The 27,700-nt window shown below is 44.2% G+C and overlaps 1 protein-coding gene across 1 annotated transcript; it reads left to right on the forward strand.

The window, feature by feature from the left end:
- Positions 1–270: 270 nt before the first annotated feature.
- On the forward strand, positions 271–27,700 carry ONECUT1 (one cut homeobox 1). The gene is made up of 2 exons (XM_065412672.1): positions 271–1,348; positions 27,408–27,700. The coding sequence occupies exons 1-2, from the start codon at positions 271–273 to the stop codon at positions 27,698–27,700; spliced, it is 1,371 nt and encodes a 456-aa protein (XP_065268744.1).

The raw sequence follows: 27,700 nt of genomic DNA on the forward strand, positions 1-27,700 counted from the left end.
ACATGGCTAGAGATGGCGAGGGACGCGACCAGACACCTACTGGGGCTGCTGAGGCTGTTTTAAAAGAACGGGGGCCTTAAAATTGATCAACCATCACGAAAAAAAATAATAAATCACACAAAAGAGAAAGCCCAACCAACCCCCCCGCCCCAAGCGCCTGATCCTTTCCACTGGGGGTGGAATCCTGCATGCCTCCAACGTGAAGACCTCCTAGGACTTTCCAACCACAGACCAGATAGATGTGGTGTCCACAAGCCTGCACGAATAACAATGAACGCGCAGCTGACGATGGAGAACATTGGCGATCTGCACGGGGTGAGCCATGAGCCGGTGCCAACCACGGCCGATCTGATGAGCAGCAGCCCCCATCACAGGAGCTCGGTGGCCCATCGCAGCAATCATTTGCCAGCCCACCCTCGCTCCATGGGCATGGCTTCCATCCTGGACGGTGGCGACTACCACCACCACCACCGGCCTCCTGACCACGCTCTGACGGGACCCCTGCATCCCACCATGACCATGGCCTGCGAGACACCCCCCGGGATGAGCATGAGCAGCACCTACACCACATTAACCCCTCTGCAACCTCTACCTCCCATCTCCACCGTCTCGGACAAGTTCCCTCACCATCACCACCACCATCACCACCACCATCACCACCAGCGGATCCCTGGGAATGTGAGTGGCAGCTTCACCCTCATGAGGGACGAGCGGGGTCTGGCTTCTATGAACAATCTCTACACCCCCTACCATAAGGATGTTACCGGCATGGGGCAGAGCCTCTCCCCTTTGTCTGGATCAGGCCTGGGGGGCATCCACAACTCCCAGCAAGGGCTGCCTCATTACGCTCACCCCAGTGCCCCCATGCCTGCCGAGAAAATGCTCACCCCGAACGGATTCGAAGCCCACCACCCTGCCATGCTGGGCAGGCATGGGGACCAACATCTTACCCCTACATCCGCTGGCATGGTGCCTATCAATGGGATCCCGCATCACCCTCATGCCCACCTGAATGCCCAGAGTCACGGGCAGATTCTGGGCTCTGCCAGGGAACAAAACCCTTCTGTCACTGGTTCGCAGGTCAACAGTGGAAGTAATTCAGGGCAAATGGAAGAAATCAATACCAAAGAAGTAGCTCAGAGGATCACCACCGAGCTCAAACGGTACAGCATCCCCCAGGCTATCTTCGCCCAGAGGGTGCTGTGCCGGTCTCAAGGGACCCTCTCAGATCTATTGAGGAACCCCAAGCCCTGGAGCAAACTCAAATCCGGCCGGGAGACCTTTCGGAGGATGTGGAAGTGGCTTCAGGAGCCAGAATTCCAGAGAATGTCTGCTCTCAGGCTAGCAGGTGAGCCTCAGCGATTACTGCTGTGTGGGGGGGGGGGGGCGGGGGGGGGCTAGGCAGACGGGGATCTCAGAGCTGTGTAGCTGCTTGCCCAGGAAAAGCCCATTCCAATACGTATGTGCAGATACATAATATCACACCTTGTATTTTTTGTTTCTTTCCAGTGCAATATGTCTCTCCCTTTCAAGTCTGACATTCCCACTGGATTTCCCTTCTAGCTCCTTCACATGAAAGGGGAACGTTTGATTTATTTGCACCGTCGTCCCCGTTCCTAAACAATGATATGCTAGGATGGTGAGGTGCTGTGATGCCAGTGTGCGTGTCTGGGGCTAGGGGAGAGAAACAGAGGTGTGGGGGGTCATGCTGTGTACTGTGACACCCACAGGATCAAAATCTACCCAGTCAAGTCTTACTATATAGACATGTAACGCCTACATGTTTATACCTGTGAACTGTACACAACATTGCATGTATATGTACATCAACTAGCAGGTGCACAGAGGAGCAAAAGCTAGTGAACATTTTGGAGTGCCCATGAAATACGGATCAGGCCCGTATTAGATAGATATTTCCTGTTATTGTCCATCTCCATATTGGTATATTTGCAAATGCCCTCTGATGTGAGGTACAGCCAACTGACCAGCACACAGAACTGAACTCAGCTGTTGTATATAAAATTGCTTTCAAACTTAACATTCGGTGTGTGTGTGTGTGCGTGTGTATACTGTCTCTGCCTCTTACACACACACACACACACACTCACTCTCTCTCTCTCACTCACTCTTGAAGTGTTGGAAAACCCAATGGTGGAGACTTAGGTGAGGCTTCACAATTTTTCAAGGACCTCTCTGTTAAATGATGTTACCCATACGTTTGCATCTACGTTTTCGTCGCGTTTCTTTGGGTTTATTTGCTTGTACAAGAAATAAGAGCATCATAAAAGGCTGCCCAGAGCGAAATATTCATGTTTGTTTGTGTGATCGTGTTGTAACTGGGTTTATTACCTGATAATTGTGGGGTTTGTTAACCCAGACGGTGTAGATTTTAAAAAGAAAGAATCCATGTAAATGTTTCGGTGAAGTGTTGTGGAAATTGAAGATAAAACCTCATAATAAATCGTTTTATACACTTCGGTGGATCTACTTTGTAGCAAAAGTAGCCTTGTGACAAGGGTGAAGAGATAATAGCTAATTTGAAAGGGGAGCAGATGCTAGTTTCCTATTCTGCTTATTTCGGATCAGGCATTTTAGAACTTTGCTTTTTGACACAAATGAAACAATTATGGAATGTAACTTATGGCTAAAGAGAAGGAATGGAATTGGTCAAAATTGCAAATGATCACAAGTATCATTAGTCCACAGAGTTTTAATTTACATAGTTCCAGTCTGTATATACACGTGAGAATAAGTATGTGTTATGCACAATTTATGCACTGGCTCAGTAACTTGTGGCGAACAGAAATAGCACCTGGGATTAACATGGCAATAATTCGCTAGTTCAGTTTCTTCCTAGGGAATGGCTGGCTGTATTGTCTGCTGTGACCCGAACGAGCAGCGTAAGAACATTTCAATCCATTTCGTTTGTCTCTCTCTCTATTTTGTCCCCCATCCCCAACTTGTACTCAGTCATAGTACCGAGCCCGCGTTTAATATGATGGTGGTGCCTTGAGTGAAGGTTTGTTAATTAACTGATAGGTCTCCATTAATTTGTCCCTGGAGAATGCGAGACAGTCAATCCGAGTTGGAGTCAGGGTCACTGATCCGTTTCACAGACAAAAATAAAGGGAAGGGCCAAATCTTCTCTTTCCAGTGCACAAATGGGTCTGCGCCTCTGCCTAAACAGTAGAATGAATACGGTAATAAATGCTCCCTGGGTCTTCGGAGACCCCAAACGGGCTACAAATTTGATTCCTCGCCTCCTTTTCCTATGCTTATACTCGCTTGGCTTTGAAGCCTGCACTCGTATTAGAAAGTGGATCTAGCAGTGATCTTTTATCTCTTAAACTGGAGATGGTCTCTCTACATAAAGAGGGGCGGATGAGGCGGGCTTGTCGGTTTCACAGGTCTGATCTGCCAGAAAATCCCATTCTCTCTCTCTCAATAACAAACCCCATGAACGGTAAATCCCAGTCCTGCTGCGGCTGTCCAGGCGGGAGGCGGGGGGAGGGATGGAGTTGGTGCCTGAGATCTCCCCTTAACGATTGACAGGGCGAACTTCGATTTGGAGCGTATTTTTAGGACAATTTGGACGACCTGAATTTCCACTTATTTACATAGATCGATACTGGAAACAACCACTTGAATTAGAATATGTTGGAGCCCCCTTCTTGGCATGATCTGGAAGGAAATTATGCCAAGCCAGGCTGGGCTGGTGAAAAGAAGATAGATGGGAGCTGGGAGCATACAGCAGGGCCGATTTCTGCAGTGTAGGATCGACAAGCTATTCCCCGCACTTCCAGAGATTCAGAGAAACAGGCAGCATTGTTCGATACTGCCCCAAATCAACCCCCTACCCCACCCAATTCCTCCTCCAGCCCGCCCCATCAGGACAGCTCTAGGTATAAGTGGATCTCCATAATCTCTTTAGGAAGACAAAGACTCATTATTCCGCCCTCTCCTTCAAATCCAACCTGAATGCTGGATATTTGCACACGAGGGAAACGGAGCCCCATAACTAAGGGTAATTTAAGCAAACATGGACATGGAGACACAGCATCTATTCTGACCTGGGGGAGGGAACGGGGCTCTGGCTGTACTGTTTATTTTTTTAATCCTTCCGGCTTTGTAACAAGTTCCTGCGTCTCCCCTATAAATATTGTAGGACCGTTAGGATCTGAAAAACAGATCCGGATCCTCTCCTGACCAGTCACCGTGCCTTTTCTGTCTAGCGTGTGGCCCTGCGGGGGCTGGCGATTGGAAGCGGCTGAGCCTCCTAATTATCCGGGGCTCTGTTGTGTGCTTATTGCCACTGCTCGAGCTCCTATCCCTTATGCAGGCTGCTCTGCCGGATACCCACTCTCTGGCTCCAGGCTTGCTGCCTCTCTTGTGACCCCGGGCTACAGCTCCTTAATGGGGGTCTGCTCAGCGCCTAGCCCTGGCATTGACCTCCGGGGCCCCAGGCCGGGTCACTCCTTGTCTCCAGCACAGCAGCAACGGAGTGGGATTGGGAAGGGGGCGCAGGGCGGATTCTTACGGACCCAGGGCTGCAGCCGGTCCCGGGCACTGGGGGGTGTGCACTGCCCGAGGGGAGGGGAGAATCCTTAGGAAGGACTCGGAGCCTGGGGGGGGGGGAGCAGGGGGAGATAGGGAGGGATAGACCTGGAGCCCTGGGCCATGAGAGGCCCCCGGGTTATCTTGCCACCGGGGGAGGCAACAATCGCCGCGGACTCAGGACAGAGCAAAGCAGCAGCTGCCTGGAAGAACTCGGGCAGTGGGGGTCGCTCGCTCCCATTACGGACAGGGGCCGGACTGGTGGGGAACCCCGGGGGAGCAGGAAACCGTGCGATGCGGCACCGCCGTGGGCCCTGCCCCTGCCCCGAACAGAGGAGGGTCCTGGGCAGGTGAAATCCGCCGGAGATCCCCGCACCTGCCTGGCTGGAGGCGAAGCCCAGCGCCGGCTCGGGCCTGCGAAGGGGCAGCTCGGGAACACGTGTCTATTTACATGGAGCTGATTCCCGATCGATGGGGCTCTGGCGCGCACACGCACCGGGCCTGGGCCTTCTCCAGGGCGGACGCCAGCCACTCCCATCCCCCGCTGTGGGCTCCCGGCACAGCCCCCGGCTGCCCCCGTATCCCTCCGGTGGTCAGTGGGCGTTTGGGGGGCGCTGGGTAGTTCTCGGGCTGGCCCCCAGTAATGCGAAGTGCCAGCGTCCAGGGCAGACTGCCATGCGCTGGGAGGGATGCAGGCGTTGCTAGAAAGGCAATCTGCTGTAAATGCATAAACTATCGATTTTATTTTGTGCAGGTTTTAAATGTGTGATGATCTTACTAAGTGGTAAAAATCTGCCCCGATTGATATTGATGTATGAACATCAATTCGAAATATCATAAATTACTCCAGCCAACGCAAATTAAATTTCACGTCCAAATTATAACTCACTCTCGGGCATTTAGAGAATTATCAGGCAGATTAATATCCCGAGCAGGCTGTCAGACTCTTTATTTATTTTCTATGCGTTTCTTAAAGCCAACATCAAGAAGGCGACAAGGAGGAAAACAAAACCCTGGTTATTTTAGGCTTCACAGTCTTGTCCAGCACTTTATCTTGAGTATTTGCCCCTTCCAGCGATCCCTGGGGGTTTCTTACCTCCCAGATTACACCGAAGCTCCGACAAATAAAGGAAAAATTGGTAGTTACATGGAAGCTGTATTGAGGTCTTGACACTTCCTGGGCTGTCTCTCGAAATGTAAGCAGAACTGCTAATTGCAAAGCTGACCTCTTCCAGCCTCCATTTTATTCACCCCATCTTCCTTCTCCTCTCTATCCTCTTTTCCTTTGTCTGTTCCCCCCCTCTCTCTGCCCTTCAGTTTTGCATATTTATCAATTTACCCGTTTTTCTCCTTCCGTTTTAGAAACATTCTTTCATTTTTTGCCTTCGTGATGTTTAAAAGGGAAAGTTAAGGATTAATTATTATTATTATTATTAATATTAATAAAAGGCTAGAGCCCATCTACAATCTGTTGGGCTCGGAATGTCGATTTATTTTAGCGTGCAAGGTAGATTTGAAAAAAAAATAGTTTTGAAAAGAGTGAAGCTTGAAACGACGGAGCTAGCCCAGAAAAAAAAAATGTGCCTACTTCGCTTTGAGCTGGATATAGGATCTGAAATGAATCTGTCCAAATGATGCTTTCAGAAAGGTGTATTTTGAAAAGAACACCATAGTCACACACATATACACTTGCCCAGCCAAGGTAGACTCACTCCAGAGTGCTAAGAAGGTAAAACGTTAAGGTGAGATCAGATTTCGAAATAACTGAACAATACAAGAGAAAGCTACAAGTGTACAGGGACCGGACCGGAGTTTCCCTTTGATACAAAACTCCCCAAATCTATTGCATAACGAGGTGGTCCGAAGAGCAGAGAATTTACCAAACGGCCGCTTCCCAGCAGCCTGTTCTCAAATAGACTCTTTCACTGATGCATTTTATTTCCAATTGCTAGAGAAAACGAAGTCCAGTTCTTCTCTGAAGACAGCAGGTCCCCAGTGCTACAGGGCCCAAGGAGGGAAGGTGGGCGCTTTCGGATATAGGGAACATTTCCTCTGCAAATGGCTCACCCTAAATGGCAGACGTAGGGTTTGCCCACGGGCGCTGCCCGCTGCTGCATGGCACAGGGTGACTTTGCTTCCTGTATCAGGAATCAGTCAATATCTTCAGAAAACCTAATTTTTTTAAAAAATCGTTGCTTTGCCTTTTTTCCCCCTCGCACTTGTTTTCCTCCATAAGAAATTAAATCTCAACTCAGCTGAAGCCTGGGAAACCGGAGAGAAATTCTCACCAATTTAACTGTAAAGAAATCAATACTGTAATCAGGGCAGTTTTCCCATTAAATATGAAATCTAATGAACGCCGTTTGCAACACTTACCCTGAAGACTACTGTGTGCAAACTCACCGCGTGCAAGGAAAGGTCGATGCATTTCTGATATTAGCAGATCGCCACACGAGCAGGCAATTAGTTCATCATTATAGATCTGTTTAATATTTACACAGTGGAGATTATGCATAAATATATTTGCATCAGAAACGATACATTAATCGATTTTCGGTTTAACATTAATGTCTTGTTTTAGTTATGGAGAGCCCAGCATTGTAGGGTTTTTAAAAGACTGCAAATCTCCCTTCAAGGAAACTGAAAAGAGACGCACCTGCAGTCTGATCATTAAACAATCCATCCCACGCGCATAGGCCTGTGCCTTGCAAAGTGGACATGTATTTACACATCTCTGTAGCTTGTACAAGTGCTGCTTGTTAGAGAGAGAGCTTTGGGGAAAGGTTTCTCCTCCTCTGTGTTTGTTTTATGAATTAATTGCTAAAGGGAATCAAGTCCATTAGGACCTTCCAAGCCTATGAGGCTAAACAAGCAATGAGGCTAGGCGATTTTTTTTTTTAAAATTCACGTTTCTTTTCTGATCTTGAGGGAGGGTAAAGTTCCCACCTGTGCATTTCAGAGGATGCCTCTGCTTCCCCCCAGTATAACTCATTAGCTGCCATTTACCTACAGGTCACGTGTTGTATCAGTTAGCAACCAGCTTTGTGGTTTCGCTGGGATTGCTGTGAAGTAGCCTTTTAAATAAGATAAAGTTAACTGCATTCGCCCTGGCTGGTTTGGCAGATAGCAGCAGCCGGTGACTCAAAATGATAAGGGCAGAACCAGAAATCCCATTCCCCTGGCAGCTAGTAACAAGTGCTCTGAGAAAGTCCTCCAGTGAAGAATCTGCGATTGTTTGTTGTCGGTGTCCTTGTAGCCTGATTGATTTATAACCAGCTAATACACAGCCTCATTTGCTTTTTGTTAATATTTATCCAAAGGAGGGACTGAAGGACTGCTTGGCTCTCGGGTAGCGTGTCAACAGGTAACCGCGTTCCTCGGGGCCGGGCTTGCAGAGGATTCTGCAGTTAGAAGCAGGGGCAGCTAAACACAGGGCAGCCGCAACTTGCTGTATGAGATTAGAAACACACGCAATGCTCAGGGCATGGCTCGTGGCTATCTGGGCCACCCTGTCTCTCTGATGGGCGAGCAGGCCATGGCATTTACGCAGCAACGCCAACATGGCTCCCTGAAATGACCTATACCAAGGCGTCAGTGCGGTGGGTTTGATTAGTTACCCCGTTGTGTTACTGTCAGGAAATACAGAGAGCTGCTGTGAGGGGCCCAGGGGGCTCGCAGGGGTGAAATTGAAGGGGCTCTCTTCCAATCCCGAAGTTTGACGGATGTGATTGATTCTTGTGACGTGAGTTGGATCCAGTTAAGGGCCTGACTTTCGCTGTGTTTTCATGCACTTTCCCCAGGCAAAGTACCTGCTTCTGTGGTTCACTGTCTATTGCTTATGAGCAACAAAAAAACATTTCGGGATTGTCTGTCACCCGAAAGGGGCAGGGCCAGCAGAGAAAGGGACTTGCCTGGTTCCAATGTGCAAAAGCGGTGTAACCAGGAAGAAAGATAACTTGCAATGAGTGGCAAAAAAGGAGGGATTCAACACGGGTTAACCTGACTATAGCCACAGCCATTCCGGTTTGCTGCGCTGGAGCTCTTCCATTTGAAACTGGTCTTCCCTGTTTCTTTTTAAGATGTAAATATAATGTAAATATAATGTAAATGTTTCACATCTGTGGTTATTTATTTGGCTTGGCAGAACTCCTCTGAAATCACAGTGTGCTGGGAGTGAAACGCATTGGGATGCGGGGCCCGGAAGCTGTGGGAGAGGGGGTGGTAAACAGATAAGGGAGGATTTGGGGATTACCTTGCTAGTCAGTAACAACCTTTAGTTGCCACAACAGGTGTTTAAAGATGTTTAAACATTCCTTTTCCCCAAATGACATTTTCCCACGGTTTCCTAGTAATTATTCAGCTCCGATTTTTGTTTGTTTGTAATTAATCCCGTGTTAATTGAAAGACACACGGGGCCGGGCAGGGAATGATATTTTAGAAAGAAACTGTAAGAGGAAGAGTGATATTAAGGGGATGTGATTGTCCCTGGTGGTTCTCTTCTGGACTGCCATTTTGATGACGATGTTAGATTGCATCAAAATGGGAGCTGCTCCTGGCCTTTTGGGGAAGGCCTCTTGTCTAATGTGAACCCGGGATTGTTTCCTTCCACTAAAGAAATGGGATTTGACGAGGAAATGTGAGCTCAGGTAAATCCCACCCGCAGGCAATGCAAGGAGAGTCAGCTGCAACTATTCCAAAAAGAGGTGTCACAGATTCACATGCAATTGGAGGGGCTGAGGCCCTAGCCTGATTGGGACCCCAGTTTATAGACACAGCCTCAGTACATACACAGCGAGTAGTTGCATAGTCTCACCGTTCCCGAGACCTCTGTTGGACTTTGCTGCTCATCATTTCTTCTACAAACTAATCCCCAATAGTTATGTTGTCATACATATATAGTGCTCATTTGAAGTGTGTGCATTGTACACAAGACTATCCGCTAATCTGAATGGAAAGAAATCAGTTAATTTCATCATACTGTCTGCAGATTTCTCACATCTCCTCTCAACAAATTAAAGAAATGTTGTATGCATAATATTGACATGCTGCCCTACATTTCAATGGACATTTTTCTTCCTTGTTTGAGCCGTGCTTGTTATTCAGAAGCCACGCGCCATCTACTGTCCAACAGTAGGTAGTGCGAAAAACTGTACAGTACCAACTGGTCTTTGTACTAGTTGCGAGTTCTAATTGTTGGGTGCGGGGTATTTGGAGAAGCCTCTCCTAGAGAGGCATCCGTTGTTTCTGCAGCACGTGTCATCGCCTCTGAATGTATCAAGTCCTAATTAAGATACAAAAATACAAACAACTTTCCCGAAACTTTGCAAACATCTGGTTGCCAACAAGTTGCAATGAGAGGACCTGTTCATTTCTGTCGCTTGAAAGAAAAGCTTTTCTATCTGTTTCTTTAGGGATTAATGTTCATGTGAATGAGAATCTATGAAATGCAGACTAATTTTTCAAGCAAAACAAACGCTGCGCCTTCGGTTATATGCGGTGGAGGAGTCTATTGCCTTTTTTGTTCTAAATTGAGTTTTGACTGATAAGCTCATCTGACCAGAATTCGTGCACAGGTAGGGTTCTGAATTTCAGCACTTTGGACAGTTACCTGCCTGCTCCCCCGTTGCGATTTCTATTCGCAGATCTTTGTCTACTCTGCATGCTGCGTTTCCTGAAGGAGTCACGTGGGGAAGCTTGTGGGTGACATTGTAAGCAAGAAGGGAAACTACTAATTTCGTACAATAAAGTCAAAAGAGGTAAAGAACAGGAGGGGTGAGCTCACGACCTGCCCTGCAGCATATTGGCCTCATGCTTCCAATGAATCATACAAGTCTAGTGAACTTTTATTCGGAAATCTGATGTTCGCCTCTTTAATACAGGAGCAATAACATCGGTTATGTATAATGCCAGCGCGCAACTAACCGGCTGCGAGGATGTCGCACGCACAAACTCCTCCCGCCTCTTTCCCTCCCTTCCCGCCCACATTAGACCTGGCGGCTCTAGCCATGGTCACTCCAGAGGAGGAAGAGCGTTTCCACTGCTGTGACACCGGCAGGAGCATGACACCGCAATGCCTGTCAGTGGCTGGTGGGTGCAGGGACATGCTGAAGAACCAGTGGCTAGGAAGCGGTGCTTAGCGTGTTACTGGTGCCGTGCGAATTTGACCATGAGTTCGGGGGTGAGGCTAATAGGAGACTCATTAGGAAGGGGAAAGAGAGAGAGAATTCTCTAGCTAGACAGTGGTGTTTCCGGTCCCAACTGGTGCATGGGGCTGTAGGGAAATTTGTCACAATGCTGCGATCGAGCGCTGGGCACTTGCAAACCACGGCTGTCAGATAACCGGGAGGGAATCTCTCAATACTCACACAGAATGATCCTAAAAAGACACAGATAGTGAATCCTTTCCTATATGTTCCTGTATTCGTTCCTATTTGAATGAACCCACGTGTTTGGCCTGGGCAGAGCTGTCAGGTGCCCTCTGGCGGATCCCCAAGGTAGCACATCACAAAAGCAGCTCATACTTTGGGACAATTAGTGGGCTTAGGACTGAAGACGAGGACTTATTGCTGAGGTGCACTAGCGGCTTTATCAGAAGCCTACTGGAGTCGTCAATGGGCTTGGGATCGGGGCCTACCCAAGCTGTGTGTAGCAGGTTGCACAAAGGCCTGGTGGCATCATGCCCAGGGCCACATCGTCACAAAATCTGTCAATTTCATGACCACTAGATTTATTTATGAGCAAATCAATACATGTCAACGTGACAGAGAGGGCAACTTCCTGCAGTATCTTGGCGAGATCATATTGTATTAAGTGTGTGGATGGTTTGGGTATAATTGTGTGCCAGGGATTGTATGCACTCCATGGGGGAAGGGCTACCACAGCTCCTCCAGGAAGGGAAAGTAGTAGGGGATGATCAAGGCAAATAACACCTCCAGGGAGGCACCACCTCCTGGGGAGGCTTTCCTATTCTGGTTCTGACTGGAGTCTCCAGAGACCAACAAACAAAGACAGGACTTTTGGATAAACAGCCTGAGCTTAAACTTACTTGGGGCCTTAGTTCTGGTTCTTGATCTAAAGAATGATTTGAACTTGTAACCAGAGGAAAACCCAGTTGTGAGGTTGGAAGGGCTGACACCTACCTACCAGAGCCCAATATTGGAGTTGGGGGTGCTGTGGTAAGCTGGTTAGCATGTGGATAGGTTCTTTTATTGTTTCTATGTTTTTGTTGTAATGCTTTTACTTTAAGAATAAATGTGCTTGCTGAGAAGGAGCTGTGACATAACCACAGGAAATACAGTGGTTGTAGCCCTTGAAGTAAAAGCAAAGCACAGGCATTGGGCTTTTAGACAGACTGGCTTGCTAGGGCTATCCCAGTGTGGATCATGCAGGTGTGCAGCCTTTAAAACCCCTGTCAGAAGGGAATGAGATGTAGGTCTCCAACCAGTGGAGGTGATGGCCAGGAGCCAGACATCTTTTAGTGGATGCTCTTGAGGGACCACGGAGGAGAAATACAGTGCAGTTACCCTACAACTATGACCGTCAACTCTTACTTAAAATTAATATAAATTTATTTTCAAATATCATATCTTGATAAAACTAAAATGATGCTTCCTGGATTTGTTCCAAGATGCATCATCTTTTGGCCAATAAGAGAGCTGATTTTGGTTGTGTAATGGCAAAATAATCATTTGTAGGAGAATTTTGCAGGAACAAGAATAGTTTTGATTGTATCCCATTTTAGAGTGATAAAAATCTTCAATGCTAAAATTGGATATGTTCCCACAATGTTAAATTTAAGGGTACATTGATTATTGTTTAGTAACTTTTACACATAGTATTAGTGGCTAACTCATAATGCTAAGGCCTAGATGACCTAAGGATTGTTGTATTTAACTTTTTAAATGATTTTTTTCTGTTGGGCCACCAACCTGCTGCCACTTCAAACTGAACTTCAAATATTAGTGCACCACGTGTAATTCCAGCAAATTTTTAATAAGAAGACACAAATTTTTGCTACAAAAAATTGCAGAGAACCTTAAGGTCATAGACAGTTTTAAAGTTCAGTGATATTAACATGAAATACTATGAGGGTTTAAAAGATTACTGACTTTTAAAATTCTAGCTGCTGATTTGAATGTTCTTGACAAACATTTTGAAATACTTTCATGAATATTTGTGCAACAATGAAACTGTGGATAAAATGCATTTTCACCACAGTTTCAACAGAAATCCTATATCAATGTTTCTATAATTTCTACAAGAGAGATCTCTTTTGTATATACTGAATGAAATCTGTGATGTTTTAAAAGCAAAACAGATACTTCATAGAGCTTTAAAATTCATGTAGATTGAAATAGCTACATTTTATCATGATGAGTCTTGATTATCTTGTTTAATCTTGAAACTTGTTAGCCACCCACTTTTTAAAATAATAATAAAATCAAAATTAAAAGTCTCTTTGAAACTGAGATGTTCATTCATCCATATTACAAATATATTCAATTTTATTAACCAATAAGAAATATTTGCCCAATGTGATGCTCAGAATGAGCTAAATATTTCAGTACTTCACTCTGGAGGTCACAAAGGCATGAATAACTGGGGCCTGGCCCACATCAGAGAGAAATGGTTACAACAGTCAGACATCGTATTATTAAATATCCAATTTTTGCTCAAGCTAAGGCAGAGATTGAGTTGAGTATTTGTATCTTTGCCTTCTTTCGACACCACAAATGAGGAAGAGGCGCCACCTAGCGCCCACCAGCGCTAACAGATACCTAAGCTGTTTAGTGCGATAGGAACGGCGAGCATGATTAAAATATTGATGTAGTCACAAGAACCGTTCATTAGGGCAATTTAATCTTTGCTATTAATGTCCTTTCAATTCATTTGGGGTAATTAAGATGCAGTTAAAGTGATTACATTCTAATTACTTATGCTAGACTAAGGAGCGTTTGTCACGCTAATGCAGTTAACTAAGGACTCGGCTAAAGAAAGTTAACATTTGCTTTCGATGATGTAACTGGAAAATCAGGTCCTTTCCCTGTATTAATCCAGTTAGCAGCATATTCCGTAAGGGTGACGTCAGCTCATTGGAGCAGTTAAGGATCCCTCAACATTGCAACGTGGAGTAAGCCCCTGAACCCCAGCCCTGTTGAGTCAGCACCACTCAGCCTGGATCACTTTGTTACTGCAGTGGAAGCAAATTAAGGTCACTAATTTTCATACAGTGCCTATAACTGGGATGCTTACCATTCAGATTCTCTTCTGGAATCTCCCTGGCCAATCTGTGGACATTCTGCCTTGTTTCCCACAGAAAGATGCTTTACTTTCAAACTCTTCTTTTATTCAGATATTCAGATATAGCAGCAAAGTTAGCAGAACTGGAATCCAATTTGAGTCAGGTGAGAGATGAATTAGGAGGATATATCCTAGCACTCACTTTCCAAACATCTAAAGTGGAATAGAATGACAGTGAAATACTGAACTCTAAAGGAAGCGTAAACCTGAACAATCATTGAGTTTTTATAGGTAAACAGGATTGATCTATATCAAGAGTGGAAAGAAATAACATGATGTAGTTTAGGATGTACCTGATGATTTTAAAACCATTAATACACTCTTCTGCTGGTGTGGGAGAGAAAGAGACATTCCTTAGTTAACAGTGCTAAGCAGCAGTAATGTTTTCCTGGGCTGGGGAGGCTTTTATCTGCTAAGCTGGGAATGAGTCCTGGTGCGCTTGTACCAGGAGCACTGCCAGCTTTTCCGCCGCCCTAGGCAGTGGAAGGTCCCGCCCTGAAATGCCGCCCCCCCTCCCCCCACAGAGGCAGCAGAAGGTCCCGCCGCCGAAAAACCACCGCAGTCGCCGCCCCCAAAATCGCAGAGCCCTAGGCAACTGCCTAGGTCGCCTAATGGGTTGCGCCAGCCCTGGTTTGTACGGGCCTAGCCCAAGTGCAGGCCTGACGTTGCTTGGTACGTCTAGGCACTACCATAGCACTCCTTTTGAACAAAGCTAGGTGGGGCTGCACAGTAGAGCATTGACAGAGACAGCCACATGAGGGCCTCCCATGTCCTTCTGAACACCACTGAGGGCCGTGTGACTGGGATAGGGCAAGTCAAGGACAGCGACCACATGGACCCAGTGGCCCTAATACTATGTGTAATGGCACAGAGGGGCTGGGGCTGTCACTTTAGGGCAAACAGGAATGTTTGGCTTTGTGAATGAATCGCATTAAATGAACATGATTCGTATAAGCCCCTAATTATGTTCTTATACACGCTATATTTTAAGAGTTCTGTGAGAATGTCAAGTATTTCTATTACTATTCCTATCTCTTCACACTCCATGTTTGTGTGATGATATCCATGTGATAAATTAATTTACCATACACCTTTGACCACTTTGCCATCAGTATGCTACTGATTCATATTCGCTGGAACTACTTTTAACACCCCAAACACCTAAGCAGCTTAAAATAGATGCCATTTAAAGAAATCAATGTTAGAGAAATGTTTCCTCCTTCTCTGACCAAATGTGGAATTTCCTCCAAGAAATCTCCCCCCACAATGGGAGAGATACAGTCCTGCTCTACTGATGGGTTTTCTATACATGAAAATGTCACTGGATATTTTATGATGCAAAAAGCAGGAACTTTGGAAAGAGATTGTTCCCAGCTTCACAATGTAGCTCAATCCCTTCTAGCGCCAGATGGTCCCAAGATAATGGGCTTTAAAATCATGACAGGTTTAGGTTTAGAAAAGACATTTAAGGTAAATCTAAAGGGGTTTGTGGTTCCATCTAAGACCTGTAGATTTGGACTCGGGGCTAGATTCACAAAAGTATTTAGGGCCCCATATCCCAGACTTAGGCACCTAAGTATTGGGTTTAGGTGCCTAAATCCCTACTTTAGACTCTATTGAAATTCACAAAACCACCTTCGAGCCCTGTAGATACCTAAACTCACTTGGCACCTGCATTTTTGCAGTAAAAAGGTGCTTACGTTTCTGCTCTCCACATGCGCACTGCTGCCTCACTCTAGGTGTCTGGTGCTTATCTCCCACCCACTCACCAGAGTGATTCACAAACTGGAGAAAACAGGCATTTGCCTGCCTAACTCACATGTGGCCCAGTCCAGTAGGTGTGCTCAAACCGTGTCTACTGGATCAGGCCTCTCAGGCAAATTCAGACAAAATGGAGGAGACCCTCCCTAATAACTTTTAGCCCAGTGGTTAGAATACTTAACCTGGGAGGTGAACACTGTGGATAAATAATCAAATAGTCATTGGGCAAGAGAGCGAGCGTGAGAAAGTACAAGCATGAGAATGACTCTAAAGCCTGGTGGTTAGTGCACTTACCCAGCTAGTGACTCTTCAATTATTTATCCACATTGGAAAAGCTTCAACTGGAGAGACTGAAGGAGCCCCACATCAGAATGTCCCAAAGCCCAATGGATATGGCATGCACCTGAGCAGTGAGGAATCCCTGTTCAATTCCCTTCTTCTCATCAGGTGGAGTGCGGAACTAAGCCCAGGGTCTCCCACATCCCAGAGAGTGCTCTAACCACTAGGTTAAAGGTTATGAGAAACGTCTTCTCCCCCCCCACACCCCACCCCACCAGCTTCTTGTAACAACACACTTTAGGCACCTAACTCCAAGAGATGGGTTCACAGCTGAAAATTGCTAGCAGAGAGAGGTGCCTCCCTGCAGCCTGGACTTAGGTGCCTATCTCTGTGAGGGGGTGGGGCTTAGCACACATCTCTCTCATTGGCATCTCCCATTGGCTAACTTAGGCAGCTCTCCACCTAGCGTGCTGGCTTTTGTGACTTTCAGTCTGAGAAGCCTGTTCATCGTATAGGGAATCTCGGCGCCTGACTCAGGCTTTGTGAGTTACAGTGTTGTTCCTGTGATTTTCTAAGCATCTAGGTATTGTGATGTGGAGTGCCTTCATGAACATAAGTCAGGGTAACTAACGGATCTGGCTTTACAAGCCGAGGAATATGAAAAATTAATTCCAACAAAACATTTGAAAACTCTCTAAAACATTCCTAAAATAATTTTTCCATAGGATATGCAGAATACATGTTAATGTGAGATAAGGGTTTTATTGGCATTAGCCTGGGATATCATGCAGAATTCCACACTCATGGGTAATGTGCATAGAAAAGCACATAGATATAGTTTGTAAAAATATCTTTGGAATCTTCAGGATCAAAGGCACCATGTACCGGCACATTATTTATCCCAAAGTAGGGAGAGCTTGCAAGACTTCCCAGTTTTGCTCCACTAAGGTATTTCAGGAAGATTATCTCTAGAGTTGATAGGGAAGTTTCAGTTTTCATGCTCGTTCAATCCATAGCATACTGTTGAAACTTCCAGCCATGCTGCTAATTGGTATCAAGTGCGACCACATGACAAATGCAATGGAAATTAGTGTGATGTGAACCTGCCCACCAGAAACTGAACTGAGACCACTACCTTATTTAATATAGGACACAAACAACCATCAAACAATAATGATCTGTGGTCGCCATTAACGTGGGCCAGGTTTGAAAACATGTCCTATCACCTTGAGGTGAAAGACACTATATCCCACCACCAGTCCACTTCTACTTTTTAACAAAATTAAAAAAAAAATTGATATATGAAATCACCATATTTGGAGCTGTATATCTGCATACATCTGTCTACAGTTGCATTGCTACATACATCTCAGAAAGTAAGCAGACAAATAAATAAATCTACCAAAGCATAAACCAACAATGTGTCTTGGTTTTTCTATTTGCTATGTGCTAGAATCAGGCTATGATGCTGATGGAACTGCAAGAGAAACAGCTGAGCAATAGAATTCTGTTTGCTGCCATGTTGTGTTGCACTCAGATGGAAGAATTACCCTCAGTGCTACATCCATCAGGGCACAGCTCTGTAGGAAAATATTTCCAGAATCCTTCCATTCATTGAGTTGTTGAGAACTTGACACTTTTCCATTTTATATCTGAAAGAGTGCGGTCACTGCCGTTAACATTTTTAGCCATTGGCTGATCAACTTTTCTTTCAGTGGCAGCTCACCTGTAATTTCAAAAGCTTTCACAGAAGTCAGTACAAGTTTTGTCCATATATTTTCTTCTGTTCTCCATCTTGACCCTGAGTACCAAATTTTCAAAAGGAGAAGCTGTGGCAGAGTGAAAGTCATGGTGTTGTCTCTTTATAACGTGTCTGAAGCAGAGGGCAGATTCCTTTTGATATTTTCTGTCTTTATGTGTTGTGTTTCTGTGTGTTTAGGAGTTGAAAATCCAGAAGGGAAGGAAAGTTGTCACTTTTGTTTATATGTTTTAGGTATAACAGAAAGAGAGAGAGAGAGAGAATTGTACTGCTCCTGAAAGTGGGCAGTGAGGAAATAGTTCTGTTTTGTTTTTTCTTAGACTTTAAAAAGGCAAATTTCCCCTTAGGGATGATCTTCTGAGTGGGGCAGTGCAGTCAGCACAACATGTACCTACTGCAGTTTTGGCTTTTGGACCCACAGAAAAGTTTAGTTCCCAGTGCAGATGGAAAAAAATATCTACTTCTCTACCCCCAATCCCATGAACTGAGAGAGATAAATCTCATTACTGAGTTTTCATATGGGGCTTGATTCTTCTCCCACTGAAGTCAATAGGCGCTTTGCCATTTACCTCAATGGGACCAGGGTTGGTCCCATTGTGTGGGGTACAATCAGCCCAACTCCTTGTTTAAAAAGGAGCTTAAAAGAGCATTGACAAATGGTGTAATGCTCCCATTCTAGTGAGCAGTAGGTGCAGCAGGAAGTTCTGTACCACTCACAGGCAACTGGGCCTTAATAAGAGGTACCAAACTTGGCAAGTTAAGTCAGTCAAATCCCCAAGGCAACTTAGAAGGAACAAAGGAGACAAAAATAGATGGATGGACTGAATCAGGAGAATTGCAAGTGTCAAAAATATCTGTTGCTCAGGGCAGAGAAAGATGGAAGTGACTAGAAGAGGCCACAGTTCAGCCATGGATTTATAAGTCTCCTTGTGACGCTGATAATATTACATTGTCCTAGCTACACACACAGAGTGTTGGAGTCAAAGTGACTTGCTTTCTATATTCTGCTTTGCCTTTTTCTTAAACAGGCTTTTTTCAGAATCTTTCAAATGGCAGCTCAAGGGGTATCACTCAGCTGCAGGCAATGCTAGAAACAAAAGGCACCGTTCTTTTTATTGGATGACATGGGGAAATGGCCAGCTATGCTACACATGCCAACATTGTGATAGAGAGATACAATCGTAGCGTGATCATCTACAAAAGTGCAGCATCCCAGTGGTTTTAAATTGAAAGCATTTTTGTGAATTCAGGATCTGTCTTGTTTGTACCAGTCAGACAACTCAAAAACTTAAACTGCTTCTGGGTAGGTGTATGTTAAAGACATGAATCCAAATTATTTCTAGTGTCATTCTCTGCTACTCATAAAATATAGTGCTCATAAAGGTACAGGATTAACTATCCAGGACACTAAGGCCTGATGGTTGTCCAGAAAGGGCCTAATGTATCAGTCTTTAAGCAAGCCCTGCCTTCAGTGATTAGCTTTGCCTGCTTAAAGAAAAAAGACTCTGGCCCAGAAGAGAGAGAGATGCAGCTGCTTCCTCTTCCCACTACCTTGGACTGGATTTGAACCAGTGACACACAGGTAAAAGATTCCATTTACCATCACTCATGTTAGGAAACAACCATCCGCCACTCCTACTTTTGACAGGCTCTTATTTTGGAGTATTTGTTTCATCCCCAGCCCTACATTTGTGCTTTGGCAATTTGAGAGCAACAATTTACTATTAAAATTGATTGGCTATAGAACAGAGAAAATGGTCTTAAGGAAAACCTATTATTGTTTTTCATTATCACTGTTAGTTATTGTTAGTGCTAGCAGTGTTCTTGGTGCTGTATAAGGCACAGAAAATAAGAGTAGTGCCTGCCCCAAAGAGCTTACAAACGAAGTGGGTACAATTTTCAAAAGTGTCTAAATCACTTAGGTGGCTTTAAATGGAATTTAGGCTCTTAAGTCCCTTAAGCACTTCTGAAAATTTCACCTAATCTGTTTTCCATGGAAGTCAATAACAGTCTTTCCTCTGACTGCCATGGGAGTTGGATCTATCCCTAAGAGACCAAGAAGACCATGTTAGATTGTCTAAATGTTTGTGAAGTTATAGTTTTAAAGTATATGCTTGTCTGAATAGGCGGGAGTAGCACACATGTTTAAAATTAGCTGAATTGGGGGCCTAAATGCATTTGTTCTCTACTGAGCTTTTTAGGTCAATCAGTTTGAAAGTTTAGACACATTATTGACAAAGATGGACCATCATAGTATATTGCATTTCTGAAAAAGAAGGCCTATGTATTTTTGTCTTTAGAAGAAGGTCATAGCAATGTCACCAGCAGGGCAAAGTATCAGCATGTAAGTGCTTTGCTGAATAAAATTGGGATTACTCACATGCTTAAAGTTAAGCACAAGCTGAAGTGCATTGCTGTATCAGCACCTTTGTTAGTACAGCTAATGAAACTTCCCTGCTGTAGTTTTCTAGCTATACCAAGAATTTACAAGGTATTGCACAGACAGGAATGAGAGTTCAGATTTGTACAGTAAACATTGGAGACTTCTTTTTAGTACATTTAAAGTGTACAGTCGTTCTTTTGCACCAAAAGATACAGAAGAAAATAATGATTTTTTAAAGTAATGACAAAAAATGTCCACCCACCTTTTAAAATTGTCTTATGATTTAGGATATTTCCACTGATGTCAGTGGGGCTAAGATTTCATCCTGCATTTCTGAAGTGGAAAGAAGTAAGACCTGGTGATTAAGGCACTGGAATGGGACTCAGGAGTTCTGGGTTCAGTTTCTGGCCCTGCTACAGATTCAGTGTGTGACCTTGGGCAAGTCATCTAATCTATATGCACCTCAGTTCCTATTCTGTAAAATGGGGATAACAATGTTCCCTTTTATTTCACCCTTTGCCTGCTTGGTCTAGTTAAAAATATAAAATCTCCCTCTCATCTGACCACCCTCTTATATCTCAGTCCACACCCTCAAAGGTTGGAGAAAAGAGCATCTCTCAGGATGCCCAAAGATCAAGAGATCCAGGAATTAGTTCACTTCACTAATGTCAAAGCTGCAAAGCTCTCGTTAGCTGCCTACGGTACCAATGATTTTGCAGTGAGATCTCCCAGAAAAACCAGTTTCGCACAAAACTGGAAAATGTGTTTGTTTTTAAAATTAAATGTCTTGAATTTTAAAGCAAAATGCCACAAATGAAATACAAACATCTAGAAATCCCGACATTGGTTTATGCACCGGTATAGAATGTATACGCTGCACCTGCCCATGTAAACATGTTGTGCGCTGGGCTGATAACTTGTCCTGGGAATACCAGCCCAGTGTGCAAGGGGAGGAGGGGCAGAAGGGAAGGATGAGAATAGTACCCACTCCTTGGGTTCGAATGGATGGGGACTAGAGAATTCATATACAGTCCCCATGTGGAGTAGATCTGTGTCTAGCCCTGGCCTTCTCTTTTCCTTTCCTTGGCTGGCAGATCACCTCTGGGAAGGGAGAGGAGATAGATGGTGATTTAACCATTCCACAGCTGCTTCAGAGGACATATTTGTAGCTGCAGGCTCCATGCACCAGATAGATAGTCCTAGTATTGGGTCCTATATAAACAGATGAAATTATATAGCTATATTTACATTTACAATGCATGTTAAAAATCAAGCATCAGTTATTAATTAAGAGCATCCTCTCATAAAAATTTAGCTGACAGTTCTGACAATTATACTATAGGTGAAGCTGGTATCAGCACCTATTATTAAGGTTGGTTGACACATCCCATTATAAGACTCTGTTTTCAATTGCTTATAACTTTGCCAAACAGTAACTATTCAGGATGAATTTCTCTATGCTGGATGTCTGCTTCAGAATGTTTTTTTTTTTTTTTAAAGCTGCAGCAAAAGCAGCTGGTTCAGCTGATTCCAAGAATCAGATTAGGGGGAAATATGTTGTTTTGTCCCTGTTTAAAAAATTCTTACAACCCTTTAATTGAAAAGCCCTAGCACCCCCATGCTTTGTAGCAAGTCTTTGAAATTTGGCTGGGGTGGAGAGAGGCTGGCCTGCTGGCAGGGATATGCCTTTTGCCAACCCTGTGAAAAACTACCTAAAAAAAGCCTTTAAAAATAGTCAGTTCACACATGCTTAGTAGAGTATTGTTAAAGTTTGGCAGCTAAATTCGCTGAGATTCCGTCTGTACTGAGCATGCTCCATCCCTGGGCTACAGGGGCTCTGCAGAGCAGGACATCTGTGGGCCACTGTGATGCTGGGCACTGGACAGTGACAGTGGAGAGACTGTCACTTCTATGGTCTTGATGGGCACTGGACAGTGACAGTGGAGAGACTGTCACTTCTATGGTCTTGATGCCCCATGCTGTCAGCCTGGTAGTGGAGAGGAAAAGGACGAATCAGCTTGACTGAAATGCAGAAGGGATGAAAGCTGCACCAAGGATGGGAGGGAAAGGGAGTAGATTGGGGAAAGGATCTGGGGCTGTGGTGGGGGAAGTTATGCTGAGAAGATATTGGGATTGTCTGGGCAAAGAGCCTGAGTGGGGAGGCTGGAATGAGGAGCTTGAGGAGGGAGACTGAGACTGGATGAGGAGGTGGGGGCAGAGAGGATACTGGGATGCAGTGCCAGATTAATGCATAGGCAAATTGGACCCATGCCTAGGGCCAAAATTTGTGGGGGAAGGAGGGCCATGCACAAAGTCACAATGTCACTCAGGTTTGGCCTGGCTGCCCCTGTGTCATGACAGAGGTGTGGCCAGACCAAATTGGAGTGAGTGGCACTCACATTAGAAGTGTATGTTTACCTAGAGCCCTGTGATGGGTTAATCTGGCCCTTCTGAGATGAGTAGTTGTGGTGGGATGGGGAGACAGGACTGGCACAGGGTCAGGCTGGAAGGAACATGGGCAGGAGGGGTCAGACTTCAGGGAGGGGGGCAGAAGAGTTTGTGCCCTCTAAAGCATGCTCCCCTCCAGAAACAGGTATTGGACCCAAAAATTCTGAGTCTCACCATACCTCTGCTGTCAGTAGATATCTGTGAAACCAGTCTGGCAAAGTGTGTGTCTGATTCTTCACTAGTCCAGGTCCACGTAGAGGAGACAACCTACTACTGCTATCAGTTACTCTGTTAGTTCAAGTAGCAGAGGTCTGTGTTATAGATCTAAAGGTTCTAACTCTGATGCTGAACCATGTAGGAGTCAATGTAATTCAACACGATTCAATTTGTGTTTTTATTTTGCTTTTTTTAAAAACCTAGGAAATTACACACAAACATCTACATTTTAAAGAAAGATTAATGTTGCAAAGTCAAGCACTCAAAAGGTAGGAAATGTCAGAAACCGGGTTACCCTTGCAACCTTAATTCGGCCTCCTTGTGCATATACATTATGATACAGTCCTTAATTACATGATCATATACTATTTTTTCCACAGGACCCCTGCCTCAATCAGTGCACAGGATGGACTGTGGTCTGGGGATTAATCAGGGATGTGTAGTGAAGGAGCCTGTTATTTCTTGAACACCAGCCTCATTTATTGCAGATGCTGGAAGGTGTGTAGTGAATGAGGCAGGGAACTGCAGGAAGAGAAAGGACAGTCCATGGTCAAGGCAGTTGAATGCTGCCCTGGAGAACTGGATTCTATCACTGCCTCTGCTACAGAATTCCTAGGTGATTCTGGGCAAGTCACTTAAATCAGACTCATCAGAGATGATTTCTAATTATGTGTTTCTCATTTTCTGAGAACCTGAATTGAGACCCTGGGTTCTGATCTGCAGAAGTGCTGAGCACTCACAGCTGCAGCTAAGGTCCGTGGGAGCTGTGCTTTGAATGTAGACAGTGCAATAAAAACGCTAAGTACTCTGAAAAATCATGTCCTAGATGTCTCAAAATGGGCACCCAGAATTAGTGGACACTTTTGACCTTAATCTCTGTGTGCCTCAGTACTGCAACTGTAAAAGGGGGATAATACCTCCCCGTCACCTCACAGGGGTATTGTGAAAATAAATTAATATTTGTGAAGCGCTTGGATACTATAGTGATAAGCTCCAGAGAAAAGCCCCTGAGGTACTTAATAATTTAATATCCGGAGAGGGTTTGAATAGCGTGCAGTAAATAAAGTATGGGGCCACACATTGAATAATGAGACTAAAACAAGATATCGAACAGCTGCTCATTCAGTAAGTACTGTCCAGCCTGTGAGCATTTTAACTGGCTTATTTTTTGGAGTAGAACCACACTTTACTCAAATAGGAAGAATGTCAGAAAAGTTTATATCACTTTCCTGAGAGGACTGCAACTGAATGTTGCCTTCTCTGATGAGCTCAGTGGAAGCACCAGAGAGAGTTTTTTTCTCAACTTAAATTAGGAAGTATCTGTCACGTGATTTCTATGAGAGTTCCCTGGCTCTAGAATATGTTCCCTTCCTGATCCATCACACTCTGGATTTCTCTATCATCCTGCCATTCTGCAAAGCCTACCATTTTTCCTGGGCACATGGATGGGGATTGATCTGTGGGGAGAGGCTGGTAAAATATGGGGTTATTGTTTTGTTGGTTTTGTTGGCAGGTCTGATGGTGTATTATGTGATCAGTCTAATTCAATCTACAATATTGTGCTGCATTAGGCACTTTTTATCATTTTAATAGGTGTAGAGCCAAGGCGAGGCACTTTCAATTAAACTGAACACCATTAAATTAATTTTGGAAGCATTGGTAGCAGCCCCATAATTAAGGCTGGGTTTTGAATTCGGTTCTAAGCTCTGCTTCCAAGATCCCTTACAACTTTTGAATGGAGTAACCAATTTGTTCGCAGATTGAAATGCTGCCTATACTGGGGCATGAGAAGAATGTTCTAACAATTTGGAAAGTGACAGATGTTTATTTGATCTTTAATCACAATTTTAATATTTTATGTTTTCTCCCCAGTACCTTAAACTTTTTGGATCCCTGTGTTCTCAGCAGCGATAGGTTTTGAGAACCTCAGGCCTTGTGCAGATGCTGAGGTCCTCAGGAACAAGGTATTTTCAAATCATGGGCCATTTTCTAGGGAATTATTTAGGAATCTTAACTTGTACGGGGTGGAGCCACAAAGATCAAGAAGATGTCAAGCTTTACAAGGCAGATTCGCAATGCATGTTTATTTTCTGCTATTCTTCATATTTCTGGAGGACTGTCCTATACTTGTTTGACCTAGAACTAGGAGGTTTATATATGCAGATAAACCAACTCTGTATTTACTGCTGTGTGTCTGTCTTGTGATTCTAATGCTATTTGTCCAATCAGGACAAATTATAACGAATGATTATTTCATCGGTGAACAGTGCATCTGTGCACAGGTCAGAATTTGAGCAACCATTGACAGATTAGAGAGGGGGCATTCTGAGAAAATGAAATTGTTTTTAATTTTCTCTCAAAGTTTGTTTCTCTGACTCCCCTCGGGGCATCACTACAAGGGCAAAGGTAAGGATGGACACTGGGGTCATTACAGCAGCAGTTTAAGTTCTTTGGATGCCTTTACTGTGAATTTCCATATTTTCAAATAGTTGAGGTTTTGTGAAAGTTTATTCTTTACTGTGAATTTCCTTGCTTTTTATTAATTGTTAATAGATAATACAACATTCTTGCAAGGGTATTTAAACTCTTAGGTTACCAATATATATTCTCAACTTCAACTCCATCTTTTGTCCGGGAATTAATTAATTAATATACAAAGCATAACTTCACTGAGGGTTTGCTTGAATGAAAAACACAAGATTTGACATATTAATGGTATATTGTCGTAGAGGACAGGGAGTTTGAATTTTAAATGGTTTTTTAGTTCAAAACAACTATATAAATTTTTGAATCTTTGTCCATTTAACTAGTGTGTCATAACCGAGCAAACATGCTGTAACTGGAATAAATATTGACAAGTAACTTCTTCAAAAACTTCACTGCTGAGAGAACTGAAATGCCCTTATCCCCTGCCTCATGCACAGGTTGCTGTGAGTGACAATACACGAGATATCTGGGGGCCTTAGTGGAATAATCTGATCCCCTCAATCCAATACTAAGGGAATGGGTGGCCATACTGGGATACTAGGAGCAGAGCTGGTACTGAGCTCAGCAGAAATGAGGACTGAATGGGCATGGAGGAGGAACTTTAATTTTATCTTTAGAGGTGGTCCCTCCAGGTCAGCAATGAGGCATAATTGCTGGGGAATGAAAGGGAAGCTTGCATTCCCACCGCCCCTTCTGTCTCTGTCCAATGGATAATCTCCAGGTCTTTCAATACAGCATTTTCACAAGTGCTATATTCACTTTAAAAATACAGAACAAAACAACACCAAAAAACAAGAATGGAAAGAGAGATGGAATTGCATGGAAATGTTGTAACCAAGATTTACTGTGTCACTGTTCTGGGTGTCACAATGTCATTTATTTTGTTCAAAATATCTAATTATCTGGCCTGCAAGAGTGTAATACAACCCTGTTTCCTCTCAGTTCTTTGTTCCACTGCCAATTAAAAGATGCTACAGAAAATGGATTGACAACAAAAAAAGAAAGATTAAAAAAATGTGGGAAAGTTTGACTTGAAAAATCAGTAAATTTCCACTTCATTTTACAGGGATGATACATAGTTATACAGCCAGCATTACTGGGCATTACAAAGGTTAAATGCCTCAATTGTAGCATTTTAACAGACAATTATAGAGTGCCTTTCCCTCCTCAGATGTTTTCTCTATTCAACAAAGTAAAAGAGGACAGTAAGTCTGGGTCAGCATGGTTACAAGCATATCTGTGATCCTCACAGGATGTTATTGGGGAATAAAAGGCCAGATTACCCCTTCCCTGGGAGAAGTCAAGGATGTGGGGGGATTTCCTGCTGGTGTTTCTTTCTTATGGTCCTGCCAGGGGGATGAGGTTTGCTCCATGGAATGGAGAAGCCACCTTCACACGTCATGAAGCCCTAGAGATCTGTAGGATGTCAGGCAACTGTGAGGTGCCTCTGTGCTGATTCCATACTCCAGCAGCTTCCTCTAGCTCCCTGGCATCAGGGCTCTGGACCCAGACTGCCAGGGACTACCCCTAGACGTGGCTTCCTCAGGGCCACACCCTTCCCCACTTGGAGGGGGATTCTATGGGTCGAATTCAGAGATGAACCTAAGGGAGACTAAACTAGTATAATATACTAGGTCCCTCAATATGTATGGTACACCAACTTTGAGTCCCTCAAAAGTCCATTAAACTTAATTAGACTCTGACTTCCTGAGACTTACTTTGACTCACATCCACTGACCAACCTGCAAGCTACACCTCACTCCAAATCTTACATATCATCTTTGAATTTGACCCACCGAGTCTGAGTGTAAGGGAGTCTTTGGGAATTTAAATTAATGTAAGTCACACTCCAAAGGGCCATAAGAGATGAGTGAAATGAGTCGTGAAAAAAAGCAACTGGTGGGTGGATGTAAGAATGTACAAATTCATGAAAGAATGCCATACCCTCCTCTATCTTACACCTTCCTGTATTGTCATCTAGCTGTTCAGCATGTAAATTACACCAACACAAACTCACTTATATATACATAAGTGAATATAGGTAGGTCCAAGAGGGGCTGACTGTAGAAGGATCTGACTTACCCAAACTTAGACATCATCCCTAAATTTGGAAGATCTAAGATGAAATGAATGTTATTTCCAACTTGTTTACTGCATTAGCAGCATCTTCTCCGATGCTCTCTCAGTCCGAACTCTAACATCCCCTGTGTTTTATTGCAGCATGCAAGAGGAAAGAACAAGAACATGGGAAAGATAGAGGGAATACACCCAAAAAGCCTCGGTTGGTCTTCACGGATGTCCAACGTCGAACTCTACATGCAATATTCAAGGAAAATAAGCGTCCATCCAAAGAATTACAAATCACCATTTCCCAGCAGCTAGGGTTGGAGCTGAGCACCGTCAGCAACTTTTTCATGAATGCACGGAGGAGGAGTCTGGATAAGTGGCAAGACGAGGGCAGCTCCAATTCAGGCAATTCATCATCTTCATCAAGCACTTGTACCAAAGCATGA

This window comes from Emys orbicularis, chromosome 10, assembly GCF_028017835.1.
Source record: "Emys orbicularis isolate rEmyOrb1 chromosome 10, rEmyOrb1.hap1, whole genome shotgun sequence".
Classification (NCBI taxonomy): domain Eukaryota; kingdom Metazoa; phylum Chordata; order Testudines; family Emydidae; genus Emys; species Emys orbicularis.

Excerpts from the sequence above, each read along its gene's own strand:
- ONECUT1 (XM_065412672.1), top strand. The coding sequence starts at position 271 with ATGAACGCGCAGCTGACGATGGAGAACATTGGCGATCTGCACGGGGTG. Across the intron at positions 1,349-27,407 it reads GTCTGCTCTCAGGCTAGCAG|CATGCAAGAGGAAAGAACAA; the intron begins GTGAGCCTCAGC and ends GTTTTATTGCAG.